At 39.1% G+C, this 26,870-nt stretch overlaps 1 protein-coding gene across 1 annotated transcript in view; it reads left to right on the top strand.

Annotated features, from left to right (window-relative positions):
- The window catches only part of srbd1 (S1 RNA binding domain 1), a 93,190-nt gene extending 77,563 nt beyond the window's left edge, over positions 1-15,627 (top strand). Inside the window, exons 17-21 of the mRNA XM_062059076.1 lie at positions 1,027-1,133; positions 1,640-1,807; positions 3,081-3,221; positions 8,860-9,044; positions 13,248-15,627. Coding sequence (XP_061915060.1) covers positions 1,027-1,133; positions 1,640-1,807; positions 3,081-3,221; positions 8,860-9,044; positions 13,248-13,540 — 894 coding nt within the window. The 3' untranslated portion in view covers positions 13,541-15,627. The remainder of the gene's footprint in view (positions 1-1,026; positions 1,134-1,639; positions 1,808-3,080; positions 3,222-8,859; positions 9,045-13,247) is intronic.
- The last annotated feature ends 11,243 nt before the right edge of the window (positions 15,628-26,870 follow it).

Here is a 26,870-nt window from a genome sequence, read left to right as displayed (position 1 = left end):
CACAACGTATATTCCTGTGGCTTATATTCTGGAGCTGCTAATATATGGAAAACATTTTTTCAAAAATTTAGTGGGTGCTGCTTATACAGTATATACTGTTGTGGTCTATAGTCTGGAAAGTACGGCATATATGCTTCATTTGTACCTTCTCTTCACACAAGTTCCCCAAATACAGGATTGTAGACGTTGGACTTTAATAAGCATTTTCAGTAATATATTTTATAAAATTTTCCAAAAATGCATTACTTTATCACATTTCCAAAATGCATCCATTACGCCACCATTTCTCCAACAACGCATTATTTTGTGCAGTTAAAACACGCTGTATTTCATATCACTCCTGTCTGTCACTCTGTGGCCTGATTTCTTTGGGGGTTGTTATCTGTGAACATGAAAGTGTTTATTGAAGTGGTGCTCATGTTACAGCACAACAAGGTTCGATCATGTTCACGTTCACGCGTGCGTGCACACACAGTCGTCCACGCCACACTGTCAGTTAATCCTTGAGCAGTTGCTGAGCTATCAGTGTCCTGCTCCTTGGCCATCATCCGACTTGATATAATCTCTCCTATCTTTTCGCTTGCCTCTCTGTCTTTCCAAATAGGGAAAACATTCCAAGCCTTTTTGGAAGATATTACCCAAATTGTTGTTGAGCTAGTGGCTGAGACAGGTTCAATTAGAGGAGCTTCTTCGATTGCCAAAGTAAACCCTCACTGTCTTTACACCATCTCTGCGCTTTCCATCTGTCAATCAGCTCTCTGAGGTTTTTTTTATGTTTCTTTTTATTGTAGTTGTCAATCAAACGTCTTTTGGTGTGTCAGGATTTGCTTTGGCCCAGTTACTCTTAATCTCTTTTCAGGATGAAATTTAATAATCCTCCCAGGGGACGTTGTGCCTACAAGTTGCGCCTAAATTCCAGATAGGATATGTCAACAAAAATGGTTGATGAAATTCTGTTCTGTGAAATAGAGCTTACTTGCTCTCTGTATCAGCTTTCCTATAACTATTTATTATGTGTGTTTGCAGCATGATGTTTCATCCAGCACTTTGAAGGCAGCTCTGGACAGTGTGGTGCAGGAGTGTGTGAGCTTCGTTGGGGTTGACATCAACATCTGCTCTGAGACTCTGATGAGGTAAATGACACGCTTGTGCACGCGCACTAAAAATATATGACATACATGCACATGCCTTTTACTTAAATGCACATAGACAGTAACAGTAGAACAGTGCTAACAGTCGAACTTCAGTATGAAGTAGGTTGGTGTTGGGCCGTCAGGGCCGCCATCAGGTCATCTATTTACTTGTCTGCGCTGCAAGTGAGCTTTTTTTTTTATCCCTGCCAAGAAGTCATGCTACACACACATGCACACAAACTCGCAGACGTGTTGATGACTGAGGTATTATGTGGAGTGTTGACACAGCAGCGTGTTTTAGAGTTGGCAAGTCACAGGACTCCAAATCGCCTCTCTGTATTGCTCAGACAAAACCGGCCGATTGCTTTAAGTTGGCTTTCCTGTCTTTTGTTTGTGTTCATTTTTCTTTGAGTCTCATTTAATTTTGTCATACTGTACCTCACAATTTAACGCACAGTCTTTAAATAGTTTTTATTGGACACTCTCATTTCGCTGTTATCTACTAGGCACGTTGCAGGTTTAAATGCAGGCACGGCACGGAATATTGCCGAGTGGAGAGAGCAGAACGGTCGCTTCGTCAACAGGGAGCAGCTGAAACTGGTCAAAGGCATAGGACCAAAGAGCTACCAGCAGTGTGCCGGCTTCATCAGAATCAACCAGCAAACCATGCACAGGTACAACACTGGAAACATTTCTGGTGTAATGATACGCCATAATCCAGGGTCGGTACAAACCTCAAGTACAGTAAGCAGTGTTTCCCACATATTCATTTATTTGTGGCGGCCCGCCACGAAAGAATTACGTCCGCCACAAATAGATTTTTCTGCTTTTCTTTTTTTTTTGTCCTGTCCAGCTTCTCAGGCAAATCATATATCACTTCTGTAAATCACTTCTGTAAAAGAGAAGTGTAGGATACTTCTCTTGTTGCCTTATTTGTATTTGACCACTACTGTTTTCTGTTTATTTGTTACTGACTGTGGCAGGACACCTCTGCCTCTGTTTCACTTTATGTTGCTGGTAAATAATATGGTTGTAGTAGTAGACTAAAGTTAAATTATTTAGTATGCACTAATTAAAAAGGCAGAGCTTTAAGAGACATTTTAGCTTTTATATTTTATAAGATATATTTTTTGTAAGAACCACAATTAATACATATATTTCAGTGAATAACTTATTGTTCAAATCTGTATAAAAATATGTACATAAAGTGTTGTAATTATATTGTAAAATGTATGGATGGATGGATGGATGTTTAAAACAAAACTGTTATTATTAATTAGTAAGTATACATTTTTTGAGCCTTTTTAGAGAAAATCATATCATTGTAGTAAATTATGCAAATTACTCGATGATGTCATGGTGACCACACCCATAGCCACGCCCCCACCGCCACAGGTATCTTGGCAGTTTATGGGAAACACTGGTAAGGGTATGCAATGCGAAAAACTAAAACTTGCAAAGCTTTTCTGTTAACAGCTTTAATGATTTGGAAAAAAAAGAAAAACTACTAATAGTTTTTTGTTTCTTTGACATTTAAAAAAAAAAAAAAGCCTTATCTACATGTTTTTGTCTGTTTACGTATTTCCCCCGGACACTTTACGACGGAAGAGTTTTAAAGCTATGGCTTTTCCTTGGCTCTTTCGCTAGCTATGATTCCTGCTTGCGAAAAGGCTATGCTGCAATGTTTTTGTAAAACTTCCTGTTCCACACGCAATGTGTTCCGTGTGGGAAATGATGTTATGTACCAAAAAAATCTTATTTAGAATATATTACACCCCTAGTAATTATACTGTATTATATGTGTAAAGAACTCAGTTGGAAGGCCATGGGATTTATTAGAATGGATGTTTTATTAGGTCTGCGTGTATTCAGGGGACCTGCACTCAAGTGGTGTTCGTAAATGATGGCTTCCTAATAGGATTTTTGGATTTATCATGTCAACAACAGTGCCAGATCTGCACCTCCTCCAGCAGCGCTACATAAACCGGCAGCAAAGAAGGTCAAAGGAAAGTCCAGTGTCATACCGACACACTTCAACCCTCTGGACCAGACCTGCATACACCCTGAGTCCTACGATGTGGCGCAGAGGTACATTTTACACACACGCACATTATGTTTGGGCTAAAATGGCGTTCATTTGGATGCTGTCTCATATGGTTCCAATTATTCTGGTGCAAGGATTATTGTTGTGATTTTTCACACGTTGGTATTGCTCGTTACTGTATTTTTGTGAGAGCCTGCCCTTGTGGGAGAAATGATTGCTAGCAGGGCTGAAGCAGCCATCGAAAGCACATTGAACAATGTGTGTTTCATGTGGCGTGTGTGAGTGTGTGGGACACCACTCTGCTACAGCTGTAGTCACTCAAGTGTGTTTAGTCTACATACTTTCTGACACTAGAGGCTCCGATGTGCCTTTTAATGGCTTCAGTGCAAGTTTGTGGCTGAAGTCGTGTGACGATGATGCATGCATTTCTACTTATAGCGCAACTCTACTTATTTCCCATCACTTTCTCTTGGAACAATTCCACATTTTTAGGGGAGATCTGTTTATAAAGTGATATCCAGATGCATAATATAATACAATATAAAACTGATAGGAAGGGAAAATGGTTTAGAAATGTGTTTGTGTGAGGTGCGTAAGGAATATATATTTTTTATGACATTACAGAAACAGGATCCAGGATATTACTGGTCATGTCCCACACATGGGCCTCCTTGAAACTATATACAATACACACACAAGCATGACACAAACATAACTTTGTCTAGCCTCGTGTAACTTGCATCCTTCTCTCTAATACACATACATTGAAAATAGTTATATATTAACTAGGTCTGTCAAATTATCATATTTTGGAATTTCGATTAATCATGATTATTCACAGGTAATTACTCGTTTGCATAATTAAAATGTGTTTAAATTAGCTTTGTCGACAAATTGAATGTTATTGTCAGAATGTCAACCGGGAACGTTTTTAAAGTTTTGCTTGAGTGTCATGTCATATATTTGCACAAAACTTGGTAAGAGTTTTATCTGAAGTTCGGAAATTTGCCAAAAAGCACACCAGTTGGAGTCTCCTCACTCATTTTTGTACTGCCTTATGCATTGACCTGATCACTGATCGTGTAGCGATTAAGGTAAAAAAGCTTGTACGGTCAAAACAAATGTCATGATTAATCTAAGAGTGTACATATTTGTGTGTGATATTTTTTGTGATTAATCACATGAGTCAACTTAATTTTGACAGCCCTAATATTAACACAATCAGTTATGGAGCCCCAAAATATCAACATGCTTCAAAGGAGGACGCAAAAGGATTGACTGTGTACATGCAAACATGATTTTTTGATGGGAATGTTTTGAACTCCCTTTTTTAAATGTTCTTCTTCGCAGTTTGTGAAAATAATCCTATAAATACAACATGCCAAATGAAAAGTTATGGAAAAACATTTGCAGCACATAGAATAAGCATTACATTATATTTATGTATTTAAATAATTAAAAATTAAGAAGTTAATTTTTGCCATAAAAAAATTGCTAAATGTCGACAGAAAAGTTAAAGTTAACATTTTTCTGGAATGTACCATGTCCTCACGGTGGGCCCTCTGCCGTCACAGCTGTCTCATACATATTTGTACACAAGCTGTGTCCCCTTACAGCCGCACTTACACACCCGCTACTGCCAAATAAGCATTTCTCAACTGCATTTTCTATGAATCAACCTTGTGTGTGTGCCCACCTGTTCAGTCCATCACTAGGGCAGCGGGTGGGAGTGGGTGGGACAGCTGGGGAGTCTGTTTGGCGTCAGGCTACTAGTGCGCGACATCCATCACAGACACCACCCAGCTGGGCCACACTCAACACGCACACACACACCTACACTCACACACATATACAGGCTTTAGAGGCCACTCTGTTTTTGTGGCAGTTTGAGTAGGTCCAGAATATATAGACAGTTGATTAGGTTAGATCACATTTTAATTAGTGGCACCTCGCTGACTGCTGGGACATTTTGAGGGACATCCCAAAAAGTAGGAGATTTTTCTTGTTGTTTAGCAAATCCCTATCACTCCACATCAATACAACAATATTTTGCTTACAAAAGTACGTAAAGTTTTATATTGTGTCCTGACTAGGATTTTACAGTATACCGATACTAATAAAGTATTGCAGTACTAATGAATGAAAAAAGATGCTATACTGCCGTTGGAAAAACACCTGTACATTGTTTTCATTCGCATGCTGCCGTGTGGCGGTGACGTTGCTGAGCTGAGGCACATGTAAAGTGTGTCAGCACACACACACACACACAAAGCACATACAAGCCGAAACAGTGTGGAAAGGAGAAAAGGCAAAATTCTGCTGGTTAAAGAGGGTGCATGAAGAACAATATGGAGGTATTTTGGCTTCAAAACTCACAATTAAGGTGACGCTTTAAACACAGACGTGCCGCGCTGCAAGCGGTGCTTTAAAACATGCCTCGCCAAAGCAAACGTTGTGATCAAATACTAAAATATTAAATGTTATTATAAATGTACCCATTACTACATTACATATATACTTACATCATGTATATAAAAGTTCAATGGAGATGTTTGGATGTTTGTTTAAGAGCTTTCTCGTCGGAATTGAACGGTTCCCATAAGCTCCCTTGTAAGCGGACTTTTGATCGCAATTATTTAATATTTAGAATGCAAAAATAAAAAAAATCCTTACGTCATGTCTTTCATGATTGTGAACGATAGGCAAAATTCCGAAAAAAAGAGCAGTTTCCCTTTAACAATGTGTGTTTCTCCTACTACATGTATTGTCTGTGTAGTTTTAGACTTAGTATTGTTTTTAGTATTTACGAATTATTTAATTTGTATTAAAGCACAGATCAAAATTGGCAACCATGAATCATGAAACATTTAATACAATGTAAATAAAGCTTTCTATTCTGTTCTAACCTAATCCTAGATTATGGCAGGCTACAATATACGTAATGTATACACTTGTAAATTCTTTGAGTGCAATAAGAAAAGCCCAGTGTGTTTAATGTCTTTTAATTTTAATTCCAACACTCTAAAATGTTTCTTTCAATGCAATAAGAAACATATGTTTAATGTATTGTAAGATTTCTCTAAAAATGAAGTAAATAATGACATTTCTTGTTGTCTCCTTTGTTTTGAAAAGTATCAAAGTATCAATATACATTTTAGCACCGGTAACAAAGTATTGGTATACAGACAACCCTAGTCCTGACACAGCATTATTTATTTAATTTCTGTACATGTACCCGTTACCATTTAGTAGGGCACTTCACAACACATTTTTTACGCAGTGGTTTTTTCGAACATACACTATATTCCCAAAAGTATTTGACCACCTGCCTTGACTCACATATGAACTTCAAGTGCCATCCCATTCCTAACCCATAGGGTTCAATATGATGTCGGTCCACATTTTGCAGCTATTACAGCTTCAACTCTTCTGGGAAGGCTGTCCACAAGGTTGCGGAGTGTGTTTATAGGAATTCTCGACCATTCTTCCAAAAGCGCATTGGTGAGGTCACACACTGATTTTGGTCGAGAAGGCCTGGCTCTCAGTGCTTTACACCACTGCATCCGACGCTTTGCATTGGACTTGGTGATGTATGACTTAGATGCAGCTGCTCGGCCATGGACACCCATTCCATGAAGCTCTCTGCGTACTTGTACGTGGGCTAATTGGAAGGTCACATAAAGTTTGGAGCTCTGTAGCAAGTGACTGTGCAGAAAGTCGCCGACCTCTTTGCACTATGCGCTTCAGCATCCGCTGACCCCTCTCTGTCAGTTTACGTGGCCTACTGCTTAGTGGGTGAGTTGCTGTTGTTCCAAAACTCTTCCATTTTCTTATAATAAGCCGGCAGTTGACTTTGGACTATTTAGGAGCGAGGAAATTTCACGACTGGATTTGTTGCACAGGTGGTATCCTATGAAAGTTCCACGCTGGAAATCACTGAGCTCCTGAGAGCGGCCCATTCTTTCACAAATGTTTGTAGAAACAGTCTACATGCCTAAGTGCTTGATTTTATACACCTGTGGCCGGGCCAAGTGATTAGGACACCTGATTCTGATTATTTCAATCAATCAGCTTTATTGTCCATTCTTACATGTACAAGACACATAAGAACTGAAATTACATTTTCGGCACAATCCCGCTAAGAGCAGACATACGTTACAGGGAGACAAGACGGGACCGCCAACGGATCAGCCTCACTTAGGCGCTCCTCAAAAAGGTGGGAAAAAGGTGACATTGAGGGGAGGGGGGAAGTAAAAAAAAATATCAGTCTGAGGCTGGACCCTCAGGAATGGTCCAGACTGAGTCCGAGGAAAAAAACCTCACATAGCATGGCACACATAAACAAGGTACATTTAATCACAACAACTCGCAACAAAGTCATCCAACAGGACCTTGGAGGCCAGCAGCTGCTGTTGAGCGCTGCTCAGCCCCCACAACCCCGGAGGAATAAAGCAGTGGTGAAGGCGTTGATTGGGGAGGGGTATGTGCGTGCATGTATGCCCAATTAACTTGGGTGAGATGTTGGATTGTCTTTATGGGCCGAGGCCGGCCCCAAGAGTTCAAGAGTTCAAGAGTCCGACCCAGGTGCTTTTGAAGAAAAGGGAAAGGTCAAAAGCGTCCATCTTTGAGGAGTCCTCGGGGGAGTGTTTTCAAACAGCCTGTTCCTCAAGGCCATTCGAGGGAGTCAAATCGTAGATTAAGATGTTGTTTTTTCTTCGAGCAGTCAAAACAATGACATTCCTGCTCTATATGCTGGCTCTGACAATTCCAATTTATTCTTTCTGTAACATCATCAAGATGGAATCTACCTTGCGATTCAAATCAGCAATCGCTCCAGTCTGTGATCCCACAGCACGACCCAATCCTTCCATTGCGTTGAACAGCCTGTTGGCCCCTTGAGTGGCTGCCATCGTCTTCCGAATTTGACGATACACCAGAGCAATGCCCAGCCCAATCAGCAAATGCCCTGCGATCACAGCTCCAAATAGGTAGATGTCTTCCACGTCCTCGATGGAAAGGACTGAGAGGCACATGATTCTCCAAGTATTCCAGGAATCTCTCACGTACCCCGCAGCAATGGTTCCATCAGGGCAGCCAGGCTCCCCCGAGCCTCTTTTCCTTGTCGAAAAGACTGTGTCAATTGCGTCGAGAGTCCAGTTGATCAAATTCATTTTGATGTTTAGATTTGAGGACAGCTCAAGAAAAGAGGCTTCAAAATAGTTCAGACAAGACAAAAAACAAAGAGAGCAAGCAGGGAAGGAGGGAGCGGAGAGAGATGCGACCGCCCTCACCAGTGGCAAGACAGAAAAGCTTTTGGATGGGTGGCCAAATACTTTTGGCAATATAGTGTACCTTTTGCTTTTTGGGACCTGTGAAAAGTGTCACACTGTGACTTCTAGAATTTCCTTCATCATCATTAAAGTAGCTATTAGCTACATAACTTAGCCTTCAAAGTCGGCAAGTATTCTTCCGCTTTGTTGTGGCTTATGCTTCTCTTGAAGTCTGACGGTAGGCAATAAACATATTCATATATCATTGTATTGCCTTTCAGTCACTCCTCATGCAATCATTGTGCTAACTACACATCGGTCGTTAAATCAGCTGCTGGTTCACTATTAAACATGTCCAATGTGCGATGTCTCAATTCATAGAAAAAAACAATTCTGTACCCCTCTTCTCCAGGTTTCTTTGCCTCATTGGCGGCAGTGCTAACCACATCGGAAGTGCCGAGCTCCAACAGTGTGTAAACAGTAAAGTTGGCTCCAGCAGCGTTGAAGAGCTGTCCAAAACGCTGGGCACCACACCTGAGACCCTCCAGCTCATCATTGACGGCTTCACGCAGCCCCCTGGGTTTGACATTCGCCAAGGTATGTCCTTTTGCCACACAAACGTCTTCAAAAAACACACTTTTAGCATAGTATTAAAACAATATATTTAGTTATCTTAGTAATGTCTTTATATTTGGCGATGATGCAAACAAGATGACGTACTAGTATGGTTAAACATGCCTTTACCATTTTAAACTTAAAGTTTGTCATTGTGTTTTAAATTCCAGATGCATTTGTTATGATTAAGGCAGCAAACATTTTGCCATTTTTATTTGTCAAGCACCATGTTTAAAGTGAAAATAGTAACCATAGCTTTGCATTAGGAAGCTAACAGCAAACGTGTCCTAAAGCTATCCTGTTTTGTCTTCGACTGATAATAATAATATTGTTGTGCGTCAATATACAATGCACATAATAACACATAGCATTTAGCTGGCTATACTAGTAGACACCTTCAAAAGACCACCGAATCTTGCAAACAAAAAGTTACTATTGTTGGATGTTGCTGTGGTTGCAACAATTGTATGTGTGAACTTCATACACATCTAGTACAGAGGTCTGCAACATTTTGCCACCTCTTCCACTGAAGAAAAATAGTATAGAGCCACAAAACCTAACACAGCTTATAAACTTTTAAAAGTTTTCATCTTTTCTATTTTTTATTTCCCAGGAAAAGCAATTTATGTGAAATACAATGGTTTTTCCTTTTCGCTTTTGGCAAGTATTCATGGTTAGCTCACCCAAGGGGTTGCACACTCGAGAAGGTGAACTGAACACACATGCTTCCAGTCTCTTTTACTTGCCTTCCTTGCACCTCACGTTCACGGCGCTACAGACAGTCGGAAATCATGGAACTGCGTTTAAAAATGATAACTTTTCTCACTCCTAAGTTAAAAACAATCAGAGGGAGCCACAACAAGGAGGCAAAAGAGCTACATGCGGCTCCTGGGCCACGGGTTGCAGACCCCTAATCTAGTAGGGCACATGATTTTGCAATGAATTGTGGGTGCTGGGTAGCCATTTTTTCCTGACGTACGTTTTGTTTACATGGCTGTACTTTACCCGCAGTAATGTGAGAGAGAAACAAACTTAATTAAAATGGATAGTACAAAATAAAATAAAAATCAAGGGGCCGCACCGAGACAAATTGTAACCTATTTCAAAGGCTCGCTATCTGGAAAAAAATTAGTTAAAATTGTGGAATTGATCCATATGAGCATGTCCAATGGACAAGTGATTTGAGTAAGCGTCGAGACAAATGTGGCGCTATAAACACTGAATCACTGCTCCGCTGGCAGTGCTTTTAAATCTTAGCTCGCTTATAGCGATCTAGCGGCTAACGTCTCTCCGTAGTTATTTAGCTACTTCTAAATCATTAATCGCTGCCTTAATGGTGACAAATTGTTTCTTACAATTATCATCCCTGCAGGACGAGGACAAGCTAAACATGCTTCATTACACACCGTAGGAGTAAACATACGCTCACCGCTAACAGCAAGCTAGCGCTTGTAAATGTGAACAAAAGTGTGGGTCTACACAAATATCGAGTGTCACGATATCACATACAAGAGCTGTATCTAGTCGATACCATAATGATTTTTTTTTTTATCAGAAATTATTTTTCCTTTTTTACATTTTTATAATGTTCATAAACTTAGGAAATACGTCCCTGGATGCGTGAGGACTTTTAAATATGACCAATGTAGGACACTGTAACTAATTAGTATGGAAGCATTACCCAAATTGGTAGTATCACCCAAAACTTGTGTAAAGTATCCAAACAACAGAATAATAAGTGATTATTGCATTTTAACAAAAGTGTAAATGAAACATGTGAAGACAGAAAATAACCAGTAAATGAATAAATAGATTAAAAATCAATTTTCTACCGCTTGTCCCTCATAATTTTGACACAATAACAGAATGTGAAATGACACAATATGTTTCTGCATGTCAGCAGCCAAATCAGGAGCCTTTGTTTGCTTATTTACTACTAAAAGATAAGATAAAGATAAGTATGTTGACTACCTTATTTAATGCCAAAATTGTTCTTCAATGAGAAACATATGTTTAATGTATCATAAAAACAGAGAAACAAACTGTATTCAAATGGATCGTACAAAAAAAAACAAGGGACAGCACCGAGACAAACTGTATACCCTTTTCCAAAAGCTCGTTACCTCGAAAAAATAAGTAAAATTGGTGGAATTGATCCATATGAGCACGTCCTATGGACAAGAGATTAGATTAAGCTCGGGCCGTTGTCGAACCTCAAAAAGTATATATATTTGTCAATGTAGTCAGTTTTTATACCTCTGAAGAATTTCAGAACGCAAAGTCTGTTAAGGCTCATTGTCCTCCATTCAGATGGGCATACTTTACAGCTTTCATCTATTATGTGTTCGAGATGGAGTGAGGGTGTCCAGCCTCATTTCATAAGATGATTTCCCCCGAAAAAAACAAAAAAAACCATTATTACTAACATCCGACTACATGCTAGTTACGGAACAGAATACAACATTCTTTGATTCAAACCTACCAGTGTAAAAATACAGTGAACACACCAATAAGTACCAGGTGATGTCTTTAAAACTGATGTTTGATCCTCTCACGGCTGCTGTCCAGGTTATTTGTCGTCACTTTATTAGTATTTGGTTACTTCCTTCGGCTTTGCTTTCATGCTGGAAAATCTCTCCAAATCCCTTTTTTTCCTGAAGCAATCATGACAAAGATTGTGGCAGTTAATGAAAAAAAAGAAAAAACTTAAGCACAGAGTTTTGCATTCAGCCATGTAAATAAGCGATTCGGATTCCAGCAAGACTCGCTATGCAATGCGTTCCCCCATCACACTTTCAAGCCCTATTAACAAATACAATAGATACATGATACACATCATTAAATAAACATGCAGAACCATCATTATTGCTATATCACATTGATGAAAATGTATCACATTTAAAGGGACTGTTTGCAATCTTTATGTCTAGAGTGCACATTATATTTCCCCCCTCTTCCGGCTTTTTGCACTTAATGACGTGAACTACTCTCATACGTAACACACAAGCATTAGCTTTGTGTGTGGTCAGCAAATATTTCAGATTTGGCAAAGTTTATCTACCAACGTTGGCCATCATTGAATGTAACAACATGACTGTGAATTGTTAGTTTCTTAATTATTTAATTATGAAAAATATAGACATGGAAAAAATCTTCTGTTAAACCACAGTAGCATAAACTAGCTGGTGAGGGATTTCTTGTTATAGTTTTTGGTTTAAAATATGTAACTTTTAGCAAGTTGCAAGTAGGGCTGCAACTAACGATTAATTTGATAATCGATTAATCTGTCGATTATTGCTTTGATTAATCGATTGATAATCAGATAAAAGAGACAAAATACATTTCTATCCTATCCAGTATTTTATTGAAAAAAAACAGCATACTGGCACCATACTTATTTTGATTATTGTTTCTCAGCTGTTTGTACAAGTTGCAGTTCATAAATAAAGGTTTATTTAAAAAAAATAAAAATATTTAAAAAAAAAAAAAAAAAACAACCTCTGCGCATGCGCATAGCATAGATCCAACGAATCGATGACTAAATTAATCGGCAACTATTTTAATAATCGATTTTAATCGATTTAATCGATTAGTTGTTGCAGCCCTAGTTGCAAGCAGCCCCTTTAAGTGACATGTCATCTCTCTGTAAAATGTGCATTTAACAAAATAACTTGTCCTTGAATAATGAACATCGGTATAAAAACAATGGATGTCACTCTTCCAGACAAGTCACTTAAAAGTAAAATCCTTTCCACGCCTTTTTACCAGCGCTTCTCATGGTCTCATGTGGGAACCCACCAAATGCATCCGTGCAAAAATGAAGGAATGCACATCAAATATCTTGGGTTGCAGAGGACCGCACTTGGCCCGCGAATCGTGCTCAGCTGAGTAAACAGATGGGCCCAGACTATAACGTGCTGTTGTTAGCATTATTATTATATCCTTCTTTGTTTTAAAACTACAAAAAGGGGAAAAAAGATATCTCATGATCAAGCTGCTTGGAAAAAAGGTTAGAACAGGATGCTGAGAAATGGGGAAGTATGTGGAGACGAGTATTTGGTTACTTCCCGAAATGTAACACCGTTTGTTATGTCAGCCTTGCGCCCTCAATGTCCCTTGCCTCCCCAAAAAACAACTGAGCTTATTTGATGTCAAATTTTCAACTTCTCTTTTTGCCATCTGCAGATTTTGGGCAGGAGGACTTTAAGCGAGGTGTCGTATCCATTCATGACCTACAGGTGGGCACAGTCCTGACAGGCCGGGTGGACAACACGTCTCTATTTGGGGCTTTTGTAGACATCGGCGTTGGCCGCGACGGTCTTATCCATAAGAGCAACATTACTTTGGATAAGCTACCCATTAGCCAGCGGCGCCGCAGCCTTGCCTTGGGACCTGGGCAGAGGGTGGAGGTCCGGGTGTTAAATGTGGACGCTAAGCGGGGACGCATCGGCCTGGACCTGATCAGGGTTCTGCAGTGATTAGCACTTAATTAGTTTTCTTGAAGCGTTCATTCTTCGTTTAAATAAGAGACTACTATTTGGACTACGTCTTTCACGCTACTTTTTTCCCCAATTGTCGTGAAGCAATGACTCAAGGATGTAACAGGACATTTGGATTTATGAAAGATAGAAAGAAGACAGCCATGGAAGAAAGTAAACCAACATGAAGACTTGAAGAGACTCACAGCGTGCCACTGCCAGGGGAACGGGTGGAGGTTAGAATTAGGGATAGGAGGAGGAGAGCATACGTTTATTTTCTAGACTACAGCAAAGCCTGGAGGCTTTTTAGGCATTGTCCCAGACATAATTATCCCAGGACACACATGCTAATCGGCTGCTTCAAAATTAATCCCAGGCTCCCCATTCACATTATCTCATTTGTTTGTTTTTATAAAAGCTGCAGTAAATACGAGATGCAAAAACGTAATGTGGTTCTGAGAAAGCGACGGTCCCCTGTGCTGAACTTGATACTGAATGCAGAATACCTAATCACCGTAAGGGCTGCCGCCTCCCCTTGGGCTACAAATAGAATACATTCTAGATGCACAAACACAAAGAAATATTTGATCAAGCATAATCACATGTGGCACTTTGCTTTCAGATGATCGGTCAAAGCTAGACTTGCATAATATTGCCACTATTTGCTCAGTCTTTTTTCTTCCAGAGAGGATTACATTTTCCCATCTGCATGCCTTATTCTGTTTTGATGCTAACCTTGGTCAACATTTGCCTGCACACCCCTGATCAAAGTATTGAGACCTGTGCATGCAGCGTTTCTTTGCATCCTTCCTGCTTTTCTCGCCTTCCTTATTTTCCATCCCTGTCCTAGACATGAGGGCACAGACAGGACAAGCAATCTGGCAGCCTGCTTTCATTGCCCCTTTGTGTTCCACTCAAACACAGACGAGCAATAAGAAGCAGCGTGACGGCAGGACTATGTTTGTGGCTCTCACTGATCTGCTACTTTCAGATTTTTGTGATAGAGTGACTTCAGGTGTGCCTTTCTAAGTAAACGCTTGGCTATTTGTTGTCGGTTATATGCATCTTTTAGCATCCAAAAAGCTTTCAGGTTCATCCTCTCTAAGAGATTTACCACCTGCCCGTGAAAAAAGAAACATGCTATATAACTTCTAAAGGCTGGCCGCATCCAATAATAACAAACACCACACTGACGATCTGATCAATGCTTTTTCCAGAGTACAGGCGGATCTGCTGCCACATCCGTCAGGCTTAGGAGGATAAGATCCCAATACAAGATTTGTTATTTATGTGTCGTTGAGTGTATTAAGCCAATAAGGTTTAAAAATTATCACGACTTGTAGAAATCACTGGCCTTTAGTTTGATGATTTTTCCAATAGTTAGAAAAGAACAGCACCGCTAAAACTCAAATTGAATTTGATGTTATTCAGCTAATTTTTACAATGTCTTATTAGCAGTAAAATGAGCGCTTTCGTTTTGTAATCTGAGGTTTCTGTACTTGTTTTTGATAAGAAAATAACACTAAGAAAAAAATGCAATTATTTAACAGCCTCTTGTGTTTACTCCACTCCAATTCTTTGTATAATTAGCACCCAAGAATGTTGGTGTCTTTAAAAAAAGAACCTGTATAAGGTCAAGCTTGCTATAAATGTGTCACTGTGTTCTCATTCTATGTACCTGCTGTGATTATCTTCTTAGGATCACTTATAAAGCAATTTTACACACACTTTTTGTCACTTCTTTCTGCTGTTGAGTGGCACTTGAAGTCCTAAAGCCTAAAGCACTAAATGACAGAACATTCCAATTATTTGAAACTGGAGCTTTTAACTTTCTGAACATGTCAATTTTTTTTCATTATAAAAATACATTTTCATATATGATTTTCAATTTGTATAATTTTTTTACACATCAAAAAAGAAACAAGAACAACATCAAGCATGAAGACTTTCCGGCCAAATGACAGAAATTAGGAAGCTCTTTCACAACAATTATTTTTACGTTTTTATGTTACACTGAACAAAAATATAAACCCAACACTTCTGTTTTCTCTCCCATTTTTCATGAGTTGAACTCAAAGATCTAAAACTTTTACTGTATACACAAAAGACCTATTCCTCTCAAATATTGTTCACAAATCTGTCTAAATCTGTGTTAGTGAGCATTTCTCCTTTGCCAAGATAATATATCCCACTTAACAGGTGTGGCATATCAAGATATTGATTAAACAGCAGGACTATTGCACAGGTGTGCCTTAGGCTTTCCACAATAAAAGGCCATGCTGAAATGTGCAGTTTAATAACCTAGCACAATGCCACAGTTGTTGCAAATTTTGAGGAAGAGTGCAGTTGGCATGCTTACTGCAGGAATGTCCACCAGAGCTGTTGCCCGTGAATTAAATGTTAATTTTTCTTTCATAAGCCGTTTCCAAAGGTGTTTAAGAGAATTTGGCAGTACATCCAACCGGCCTCACAGCTGCAGACCACGTGTAACGACACCAGCCCAAGATCTCCACGTCTCGACCTAACTGCAGTTCGTCGTCGTAACCGACTTAGGTGGGAAAAAGCTCACATTTGATGGCGTCTGGCACGTTAGAGAGGTGTTCTCTTCACGGGTGAATCCCGGTTTTTACTATTCAGGGCAGATGGCAGACAGCGTGTGTGGCATCGTGTGGGAGAGTGGTTTGCTGATGTCAATGTTGTGAATGGAGTGGCCCATGGTGGGTGTGGGGTTATGGTATGGGCAGGCGTTTGTTATGGACAACGAACGCTAGTGCTTTTCAATGATGACGGTTTGAAGAGATACCATAACAAGATCGTGAGGCCCATTGTTGTGCCATTCACCATCACCTTATGTTGCAGCATGACAATGCATGGCCCCATGTTGCAAGGATCTGGAAGCTGAAAACATCCCAATTCTTGCATGGCCAGCATACTCACCAGACATGTCATCTTTTGAGCATGTTTGGGATGCTGAGGATCAGCGTATACAACAGTGTGTTCCATTTTCTGCCAATATCCAGCAATTTTACACACCAGATACTGACTGCTTTTCTGACCCCCCCCAGACCTACAATAAAGCAAAATTGCACATTTCTGTGGGGCCTTATATTGTGGGCAGCCTAAGGCACACCTGTGCAAAAATAATGCTGTTTACTCAGCATCTTGATATGCCACACCTGTGAGGTGGATGGATTATCTCGGCAAATAAGAAGCGCTCACTAACACAGATTTGTGAACAATATTTGAGAGGAATAGGTCTTTTGCGTATATAGTAAAAGTTCTAGATATTTGAGTTCAACTCATGAAAAATGGGAGCAAAAGTATTGTTTATTTTTGTTCAGTTTATAATAATGTTATAACATTGTTTTTTTCTAACAAGCCAAAACTTAAGTACACAAAAGTACACTAACCTTTTGAAAATTGGTCGCCAAACTACGGCCGAATGTGGCCCGCCGGCGTCCAAAATCCGGCCTGCGGATTATTTTAAAATTATTATTATTATGGACATGTTGGGCATCCCAGGACTCGGGTGGCCTGCTGCGGGACTTGTGGCACTCAAATAGGGTTGTGATTTTTTGAACATTTTGTGGACTTTTGCTCACTTTTCCAACTTTTCTGCCCCACTTCCCTTGTGACTTTTTTGGGTGCGTTTTGGACATGTTGGGCATCCCAGTACTCGGGTGGCCAGCTGCGGGACTTGTGACTCTCAAACCTGGGTGTGATTTTTGAAGATTTTGCGGACTTTTGCCTACTTTCCCAACTTTTCTCCCCCACTTCCCATATGACTTTGCTGGGTGCGTTTTGGACATGTTGGGCATCCCAGGTACTCGGGTGGCCAGCTGCGGGACTTGTTACTTTCAAACCTGGGTGTGATTTTTGAACATTTTGTGGACTTTTGCCTACTTTCCCAAATTTTCTCCCCCACTTCCCATGTGACTTTGCTTGGAGGCGTTTTGGACATGTTGGGCATCCCTGGACTCGGGTGGCCAGCTAAGGGACTTGTGGGACTCGAACCCGGGTAGGTATTTTGAACATTTTTTGAAACTTACATAAAAATATCTATCATGTTACTTCCAAATATGAAAAAAACATTCGTCATCATCATCTTTCCCCAGCTGCTCCAAATCACTTGAATTCACATTCTCTATCATTCTTAAAGCGTATTTAATGTTGTAATTATTGGCCATCTAAAAAAAATGTACAAGTCAACATCATTATGTACTTTTTAATGTTTATTTTTTCTCATAAAAATCAGAAAGCAATCATTTATTATCGCAACACACACTGAGTGATCGCCACCAAATAATAGCCAATTGGATATGTATATTTGAACTCTAAATATACTGTGTAATGTAAACATTTTTGTTTACATTACATTTGTTGTAAATGCAATAAGATGCCAATTGACTAATTTAGAGTTACACTACCTACTTACCTGCTGTTTCAAATTTGATACACATTTTCAAAACTGTTTTACTATAAAATACATAGCCATTTTTAATAATTTCACAGTGCATCAATACATTAACTGTTCATACTGATGTGTTGGCGAAACAAAAAATAATTTTTTCTCACCTTATTCCTTTCAAATTTAAAAAAGTTTATTTTCAAAAATCAGGTGTCTCTTTTTTCTTCTTTGAGGCAAACTTGCAGAATCACTGGACAGCCCTCCAATAAGTCAATTACTGCCCTCATGTGGATCATACGTTATGCATGCATCTGATCTGATACTTCAGGCTTTTTAGGAAAAAACTTTTTACACTGATGATGTAAAGGGCTCAAAAACTTGTTTCACTTATGAAACGATTGGCGTTTCACTAAGATAGAGAGAGAGAGGGATGAGGCTGGAGGAAAGATGGATGGAATGAGGCAGGAAATGAAAAGGCTTTCTCCAGTTTCACTCTCTGTGACCTCATCAGTGTGATCATGGGTTTTATGAGCTTTCCCTCTTGACGCCCACACGCCAGGACACACACACTTGTGCTATAGTATGTATTTATTTCACACGTCCAAAGGACCACATATCTTGTGGCTTTGTCGCTCTTTTGTGTTGCTTGAAATCAGGATCTCCACTCATGACATGTCTCTTAATCGTTGAGACATAAATGCATCTTTAGATGGTTTTAGTTCGGGAGGAAGCTATGAAACAGCTCACAAATATTCTTCAGTGTGAATTGACAATAATTTGATAACCTAGGAGTGTGTATCCAAACCTGACATTTTCTGGAAAGACAGCTTTGCAGTTTGGTTTTGAATGCATTTCCAGAGCGAGTGTGCATTTTCGCTCCTTTGCACTCGTCTGTGGCTAATTTTTAATGCTTTCCAGTGCGTCATGTAAGAAAATGATCAGCTCTCACAGTGCGGTTGTTTCAAAATTTACCAAAGCTCTGCTGTGTTAGATTTACAGGGGCATAAATTTAATATATGTGTTTTCTCGCCATTGCTGCCTGTGTCCGCAGTAGGTCTTCTTACGCGGAAAGATCATGTTTTATACTGCAGAGAACTACAGTCAAGCCATTCACTTCAAGTCAAATGTGTAGGCGGGATGGCAATGTCTAGCTTCTCAATCAGTGGGAACATATGCGGCACAGTGAAAGCCAGCAACGGGATATGCAAATAATCTGGAAAAGATTAAGTCATTTCTGGGGTGCATTTGAAAGGGAAGTTCTATTGGAACAGCTTTGGTTATGGTTGTGAAGTCATTAATTGCAGACTGAAGGATGGACATAGATTATAAACACTGGACGACAACTGAGAAAATCGAGCTTTTGGTGGCTTTTTATTTAAAAGATGGTGAGCTTTAAGATAAGTTATTATCTCTGGTCTTCTTCTCAGTCTTCTTGATTCCCCTTCGGGGTGATGGACGGCTGGCAACGCTTCATAGCAGCAGTCGACCTCCAGGGTCCCAACTCCCCCCCCCCCTCTGTTGCGAGTTGTCGTGATTAAATGTAACATGTTTATGTGTGAATGGCATGGAGGTTTTTTCCCACTCCAGACTAGGCCCCCTTAGGAGCCCAGTCTAGATTGTATTTTTTTACTCATCTTCTTCCCCAGCGTTTAACCTTTTTCCCACCTTTTACGGGGCGCCTCGTGGCGACCCATCAGCGTTCCTGTTCTGTAACCCTGTACACTGTTCGTTTGTCTAATCTTGAACGGGTTTGTGCTGAAAACATAGTTTTGTTGTACTTGTTGCAATGACAATAAAGACCTATCCTATCCTATCCATTTTTGTCACAAGGGAGTTACAATTCTGTCAACCTATTAGTGGATTGCGATTTCTAAGTACGGTGGTTCTATGCAGGAGTTTATAAGCCAACTATCTCGTATCAACTTTCTCCATTTAAATTAAATCAAGTTATTATTCCGTGCAACGCCCACCCCAAAAAGGGTTTCAATAAGAGAAGCAAACTTCTAAATAATAAATAACGTATCCAAAACAACTACAGTAGTTGTAATAAGTATTATAATAATATTGTACAGTACATACCTCCTTTTTTTAAAATTCATACTTCATTTTATTTACTTATTTTTTCCCAAGATGGCGCTGCTGTAGTGGCTGCTGTTGGCAGGAGCTCTGTGCTCTTGTGTCATCCTTTTGTGTTTCCCTCTTGTTTTCATGTGTTATTATTAGAGATGTCCAATAATGGCTTTTTTCCCCATATTCCGATATTGTCCAACTCTTAATTACCGATTCCGATATCAACCGATACCGATATATACCGTCGTGGGATTAACACATTGTTATGCCTAATTTTGTTGTCATGCCCCGCTGGATGCATTAAACAATGTAACAAGATTTTTCAAAATAAATCAACTCAAGTTATGGAAAAAAATGCCAACATGGCACTGCCATATTTATTATTGAAGTCACAAAGTGCATTATTTTTTTTAACATGCCTCAAAACAGCAGCTTGGAATTTGGGACATGCTCTCCCTGAGAGAGCATGAGGAGGTTGAGGTGGGCGGGGTAGAGGTGGGGGGTTAGGAGGTAGCGGGGGGTGTATATTGTAGCGTCCCGGAAGAGTTAGTGCTGCAAGGGGTTCTGGGTATTTGTTCTGTTGTGTTTATGTTGTGTTACGGTGCGGATGTTCTCCCGAATTGTCTTTGGCATTCTTGTTTGGTGTGGGTTCACAGTGTGGCGCATATTTGTAACGGTGTTAAAGTTGTTTATACGGCTACCCTCAGTGTGACCTGTATGGCTGTTAACCAAGTATGGGTTGCATTCACTTGTGTGTGTGAAAAGCCATAGATATTATGTGATTGGGTCGGCACGCAAAGGCAGTGCCTTTTAAGGTTTATTGGCACTCTGTACTTCTCCCTACATCCGTGTACCACTCCGTACAGCGGCGTTTTAAAAAGTCATACATTTCACTTTTTGAAACCGATACCGATAATTTCCGATATTACATTTTAAAGCATTTATTGGACATCTCTAGTTTTTACTTTACTTTCTGGTCCTGTTTCATAGAAATATAGCTCGGATAGTGAACTTTCTCAGGATGACTTTAATGTAGAAGTAGGGACTGGAAACATGTGTAAGCTGATAGTTTAAGGAGTAAGATGAAAAATGTTTTCCTACCAAACGAATGACATCCAGCTTTTGGTGGTCCTTTCTTGTAAGGATGAGCTTTGTTCAATAAAATATGTGTTAGGTGTTCTTAATGCTGTGGTTGGTGCCCCATTAGAAACAGCGATATGGCACAGCTCGTAAGTAGTTATTACTTTACTTTCTGGTCCTGTTTCATGGAATTGTCCGTCGGATGGCGGACTATTTTTCTAAGGCTCGCCTCTCGATGTAGAGGTCTGACTGTTCAACCATGTGTAAAGTAGTATTTTTAAGAGCGAGATGAAAAATGTCTACTCCTGTACTCCCACCCCTTTGGCTTCAGCGCATGGTCAAACACACACATACATCGCTCCCTCCAGAGTCGCACAGTGAGATTCGTTCATGGACTACAAGGCCTCTTCCTGTTCCCGGGTCGTGACCGTGTTTGGTGGCTCGTAGTGATTGACAGCCGAGTGTTTGGGTTTAGGCCGCCACCTCTGGGGAGTCGCCATAATGCAGTTGCTTGAAAGTCATCCAAATACTTGGCCCAGAGTTCTCCCACACAGAGATGTTGTGTCAGAGCGGTGGATGTGCATATCTCACGTACATATCTCATGTCCATTCCACGGGGAACCCCCGGTCTAAGACCCCGGCAACATTGTGTCGGGTGGGAGGAAGGAAGTCGGAGCTTAAGGGGAATTCAATTGCACTTAGAAACTGCTATGAAACAATATGAGAAAGTACTGGATTATGTTGAGGATTTTTTCATATCTTTTTTATAGATGTATCTGTACAGTGTGACCATGAAATCTCTTAGCATCCAGAAACTTAGCTTATTCCTTAGTTGAATGTATTTTTCATGCTGCTTCCTTAGAAGGTTCAACTATTATATAATGATGTGCAATATGTGGAAGGCTCACCAATGTTTAAATTAGGGATATTCAACTAAATTGTTTTTGGGGGGCCACATTTCCAGAAAACTAAGGACCGGTGAGCCGGACTTCTCCCTTCACTATTAGTCCTATTTTGTATATTCTAGAGCAGGGGTCACCAACCTTTTTGAAACCAAGGGCTACTTCTTGGGTACTGATTAATGCGAAGGGCTACCAGTTAGATACACACTTAAATAAATTGCCGGAAGTAGCCAATTTGCTCAATTTACCTTTAACTCTGTTATTATTAATAATTAATGATATTTATCTTTGTGGAAACACTGACCATCTTAATGATTTCTCACAATAAATATATATAGAAACAGATAAATATCAATATGCAACACTTTATTTTTATATTTTCTCTAAGTGCACATTTTTCAAATTGAGCATTTTCAAATGATCACTTCTAAGACAGTCTTGTGAAATCACAATATCCCATTTTAACTAGCTAGCCACTAACATTTTTTTAACAAATCATGAATTACTTTGCACCACGTTTGTACAAATAATAACTCATGTAAAATACAAAAGTAAACTCTCAAATTTTTAAATCATGTCACACTTTGAACTGGACACCAAATCTGTTATCTGTTTCTTTGTCAGTTAGTGGGAAGCCTGGCATTGCATGCTGTTAACTAGTGTGTTGTACTCTGGTGTGTAACTTGACACTGCAACTCTGAGTGAGTCTTGCAGATGTGCATCAGTGAGGCGTGTTCTGTGTTTGTTCTTGATGAAGTTCTTGTCAGAAAAGGCTGATTCACAAAGATAAGATTTTTCCTCATTGTTTGCGGAACCTTCTTAATCTTTTGGACATATTTTCACAGCAATCTGGCCTTAAGCTTAATTATGATAAATGTAAAATATTAAGGATCGGAAATCTAAAGGGAACGTCCTTTCGAATGGAATGCAAAGTGCCTGTTTTGTGGACAGATGGACCAGTTAACATACTTGGTGTTGTTGTCCCAGAAAATCTGGAAGATCTAGGCTCAGTAAATTATGATAATCGACTAAGAAAGCTGGACAAAATTATGCAATTATGGAAAGGGAAATCCCTAACCTCGTATGGTAAAATGTCTATTGCCAACTCGTTAATTATTCCTCAATTTATTTATTTGTTTTTGTCATTACCAGCTCCATCACAAAACTTTTTTAAGATTTATGAGCGGAGGGTCTTCGATTTTGTCTAGAACGGCAAACCAGAAAAGATTAAAAGAAAGGTTTTGTACAAAGAGTATGAATATGGGGGCCTGAAACTTCTCAACCTTGAAGCTATGTGTCTGTCTTTAAAAGCATCAATTGTTCCAAAGATGTATTTAAACATTGAGTGGTACACAAATGTCCTGTTGGACAAAAAACATGTACTGTATCAAAAGAAATTGTATCCTTTTTTACAAGTGATCCCCTCCCAGAGAGTCTGCTGGGAAACATGGCAGGGTTCATAAAGGTAACAATCCACTCATAGTGGTGTTTTCAATTTTATGTGCCAGAAAAAAGAGACGATATTTTGCAGCAGTTAATATGGATGAACTCTAATATTGTAATAGATGGAAAGCCTTTCTTTTGGAAAAATATGTTTGAAAGAGGAATCATTTTTGTCAATGATATTATCAATGAGAATGGTAAAATTATGAAGTATGATGAATTTAGAGCTATGTATGGTGATGCTTGCTCAAGCTTTTCATTTTATCAACTAACTGGAGTAATTGGGAAAAGATGGAAACAAATAATTAATTATGGAACTACTAAATTATTAGTTTGTAAACCTCTAATAAGAAATTCTAGTTGGCAAAAAGGAACTAAAATAAATAGAAAAATATATAATTTTTATTTAATAAAGAAATCTTTGAAGGCTGCCTCATACAACACAAATGGAAAATGGGAGGACTTTTTTGACTGCCCGTTGCCATGGGATGCCATATTCAAACTAATCTATAAAACCACTATCGATGTGCAAAATCGTTATTTTCAAATTAAAATTATTTATAACTTCTTACCCACAGGGAAAATGTTAAAATTATGGAATATGACAGAGTCAGATGATTGCCGATTTTGTTGTCAGGAGCCTGAATCCACCCTGCATTTGTTTTGGTATTGTCATATTGTGTCTTTGTTTTGGGTGGAAGTTGAAAAAATGTGTTTAAGGATTGGTTTGTTTATGAAGCTTAATGTGGTTTCTGTTATTTTAGGAGAGTTCATTGACAATCATGATTTAGTCAATTTAATTATAGTACTCGGTAAAATGTTTATTTTTAAGGCCAAAAACAGATATTCACTTAGTATTACTTTCTTTAAAACATTTATTCAGTATTTTCTAACTTTAGAAAGTTACATGGTTGAAAACGATAATGATGCCAAAAAACATTAAAAAAAAGATGAGAAGTCCTCAAAGGCTTATTTTGAAAGTATAATTATGTTTATAGATTATATGATATCTGTTGTTGTGTTCCCTAATTTGAGTGACCTGGACATAATCTGGACTGTACATAAATGCTTATTTTGAAAATGTAATTTTGTTTATAAATTACCGGTATATGCAATCTGTTGTGTTCCCTAATTTTTTTCTGTGTACATGAATGAAGGTGTGTGTTGCTGAGTCCGACTTGGACATTATCTGGACTGGGCCTGGTTTAAAAAACCCTTTAAACAAATCTAATTTCATTGACAACCTGGTCTGTTGAAGATAAGGCCCTTTTTTAAAATAAATTAAAAAAAATTTTTTGGATAAAAAAGAAAGTAAAACAATATAAAAATAATTACATAAAAAATAGTAATTAAGGAAAATGTTAGTGGACCAGCAGCCTATACAATCATGTGTGCTTCAGGGACTGTGTCCCTTGCAGATGTGTTGTCTATGTTGTGGGAACCAGAATATTGGTAGCAGAAAGAAATAACCCCTTTTGTGTGAGTGGGTGTGGATGAGTGTGCATGGGGGAGGTTTTTTGGGTTGATGCACTGATTGAAAGTGTATCTTGTGTTTTTTCTATGTAGATTTGATTAAAAAAAAAAATAATAATAATTGTTTTTTTTTTTTTTTTTTTTTAGAACAGGCCCGCGGGCGACTCATCTGGTCCTTACGGGCGACCTGGTGCCCGCGGGCACCGCGTTGGTGACCCCTGTTCTAGAGCAATGTTTTTCAACCTTTTTTGAGCTGAGGCACATTTTTTGCGTTGAAAATCAGCAGAAATCTTTAAAAAACGAAACTCAGTTGACGGTAAAAAGTCGTCGCAATTGTTGGATATGACTTTAAACCATAACCAAGCATGCATCAATATAGCTCTTGTCTCAAAGTAGGTGGACTGTCACCACCTGTCACATCGCGCCCTGACTTATTTGGAGTTTTTTGCTGTTTTCCTGCGTGTAGTGTTTTAGTTCTTGTCTTGCGCTCCTATTTTGGTGGCTTTTTCTCTTTTTTTGGTATTTTCCTGTAGCAGTTTCATGACTTCCTTTAAGCGCTATTCCCCGCATCTACTTTGTTTTAGCAATCAAGCATATTTCAGTTGTTTTTATCCTCCTTTGTTTGGACATTGTTGATTGTCATGTCATGTTCGGATGTACTTTGTGGACGCCGTCTTTGCTCCACAGTAAGTCTTTGCTGTCGTCCAGCATTCTGTTTTTGTTTACTTTGTAGCCAGTTCAGTTTTAGTTTCGTTTTGCATAGCCTTCCCTAAGTTTCAATTCCTTTTCTTAGAGGCACTCACCTTTTGTTTATTTTTGGTTTAACCATTAGATACCTTTTTACCAGCACACTGCCTCCCGCTGTTTCCGACATCTATAAAGCAATTAGCTACCGGCTGCCACCTAGTGATATGGAAGAGTATTACACGGTTACTCTGCCGAGCTCTAGACAGCACCGACACTCAACAACAACACATCATTTGCAGACTATAATTACTGGTTCGCAAAAAATATTTTTAACCCAAATAGGTGAAATTACATAATCTGCCACGGCACACCAGACTGTATCTCACGATTAAAAACACTGTTCTAGAGAACCAGTGTCCTCTACAGTGGCCATTTGTTATTTGGTCTATTTATTTTGTTACAGTTACAAGAGCTCGCTGCTGTTTTTAAGGACCTTCTACAGAAAAGCCTGTCAATCTACACTACCGTTCAAAAGTTTGGGGTCACCCAAACAATTTTGTGGAATAGCCTTCATTTCTAAGAACAAGAATAGACTGTCGAGTTTCAGATGAAAGTTCTGTTTTTCTGGCCATTTTGAGCGTTTAATTGACCCCACAAATGTGATGCTCCAGAAACTCAATCTGCTCAAAGGAAGGTCAGTTTTGTAGCTTCTGTAACGAGCTAAACTGTTTTCAGATGTGTGAACATGATTGCACAAGGGTTTTCTAATCATCAATTAGCCTTCTGAGCCAATGAGCAAACACATTGTACCATTAGAACACTGGAGTGATAGTTGCTGGAAATGGGCCTCTATACACCTATGTAGATATTGCACCAAAAACCAGACATTTGCAGCTAGAATAGTCATTTACCACATTAGCAATGTATAGAGTGTATTTCTTTCAAGTTAAGACTAGTTTAAAGGTATCTTCATTGAAAAGTACAGTGCTTTTCCTTCAAAAATAAGGACATTTCAATGTGACCCCAAATTTTGAACGGTAGTGTACATGTATATGCAAAAATGTGATTCGCTCAACTTTTTTCAACTGAATTTCCAGAGCCACCAGTTGCATAGTCCAAATGATGAAAAAGGAGGACCTAAAATGGATTTTGTTGAAGATATAGGAAGACTCCTAATATTTCATGCACAAAGTCATCTTGTATACCATGAAAAAAATAAGAACCATTAACAGGTTTAGTCAACGGTTTGTTGTTTCAGGTTTTTTGT

Source organism: Entelurus aequoreus, linkage group LG09 (genome assembly GCF_033978785.1).
Source record: "Entelurus aequoreus isolate RoL-2023_Sb linkage group LG09, RoL_Eaeq_v1.1, whole genome shotgun sequence".
Classification (NCBI taxonomy): domain Eukaryota; kingdom Metazoa; phylum Chordata; class Actinopteri; order Syngnathiformes; family Syngnathidae; genus Entelurus; species Entelurus aequoreus.
This window is presented reverse-complemented; position numbering and strand designations above follow the sequence as displayed.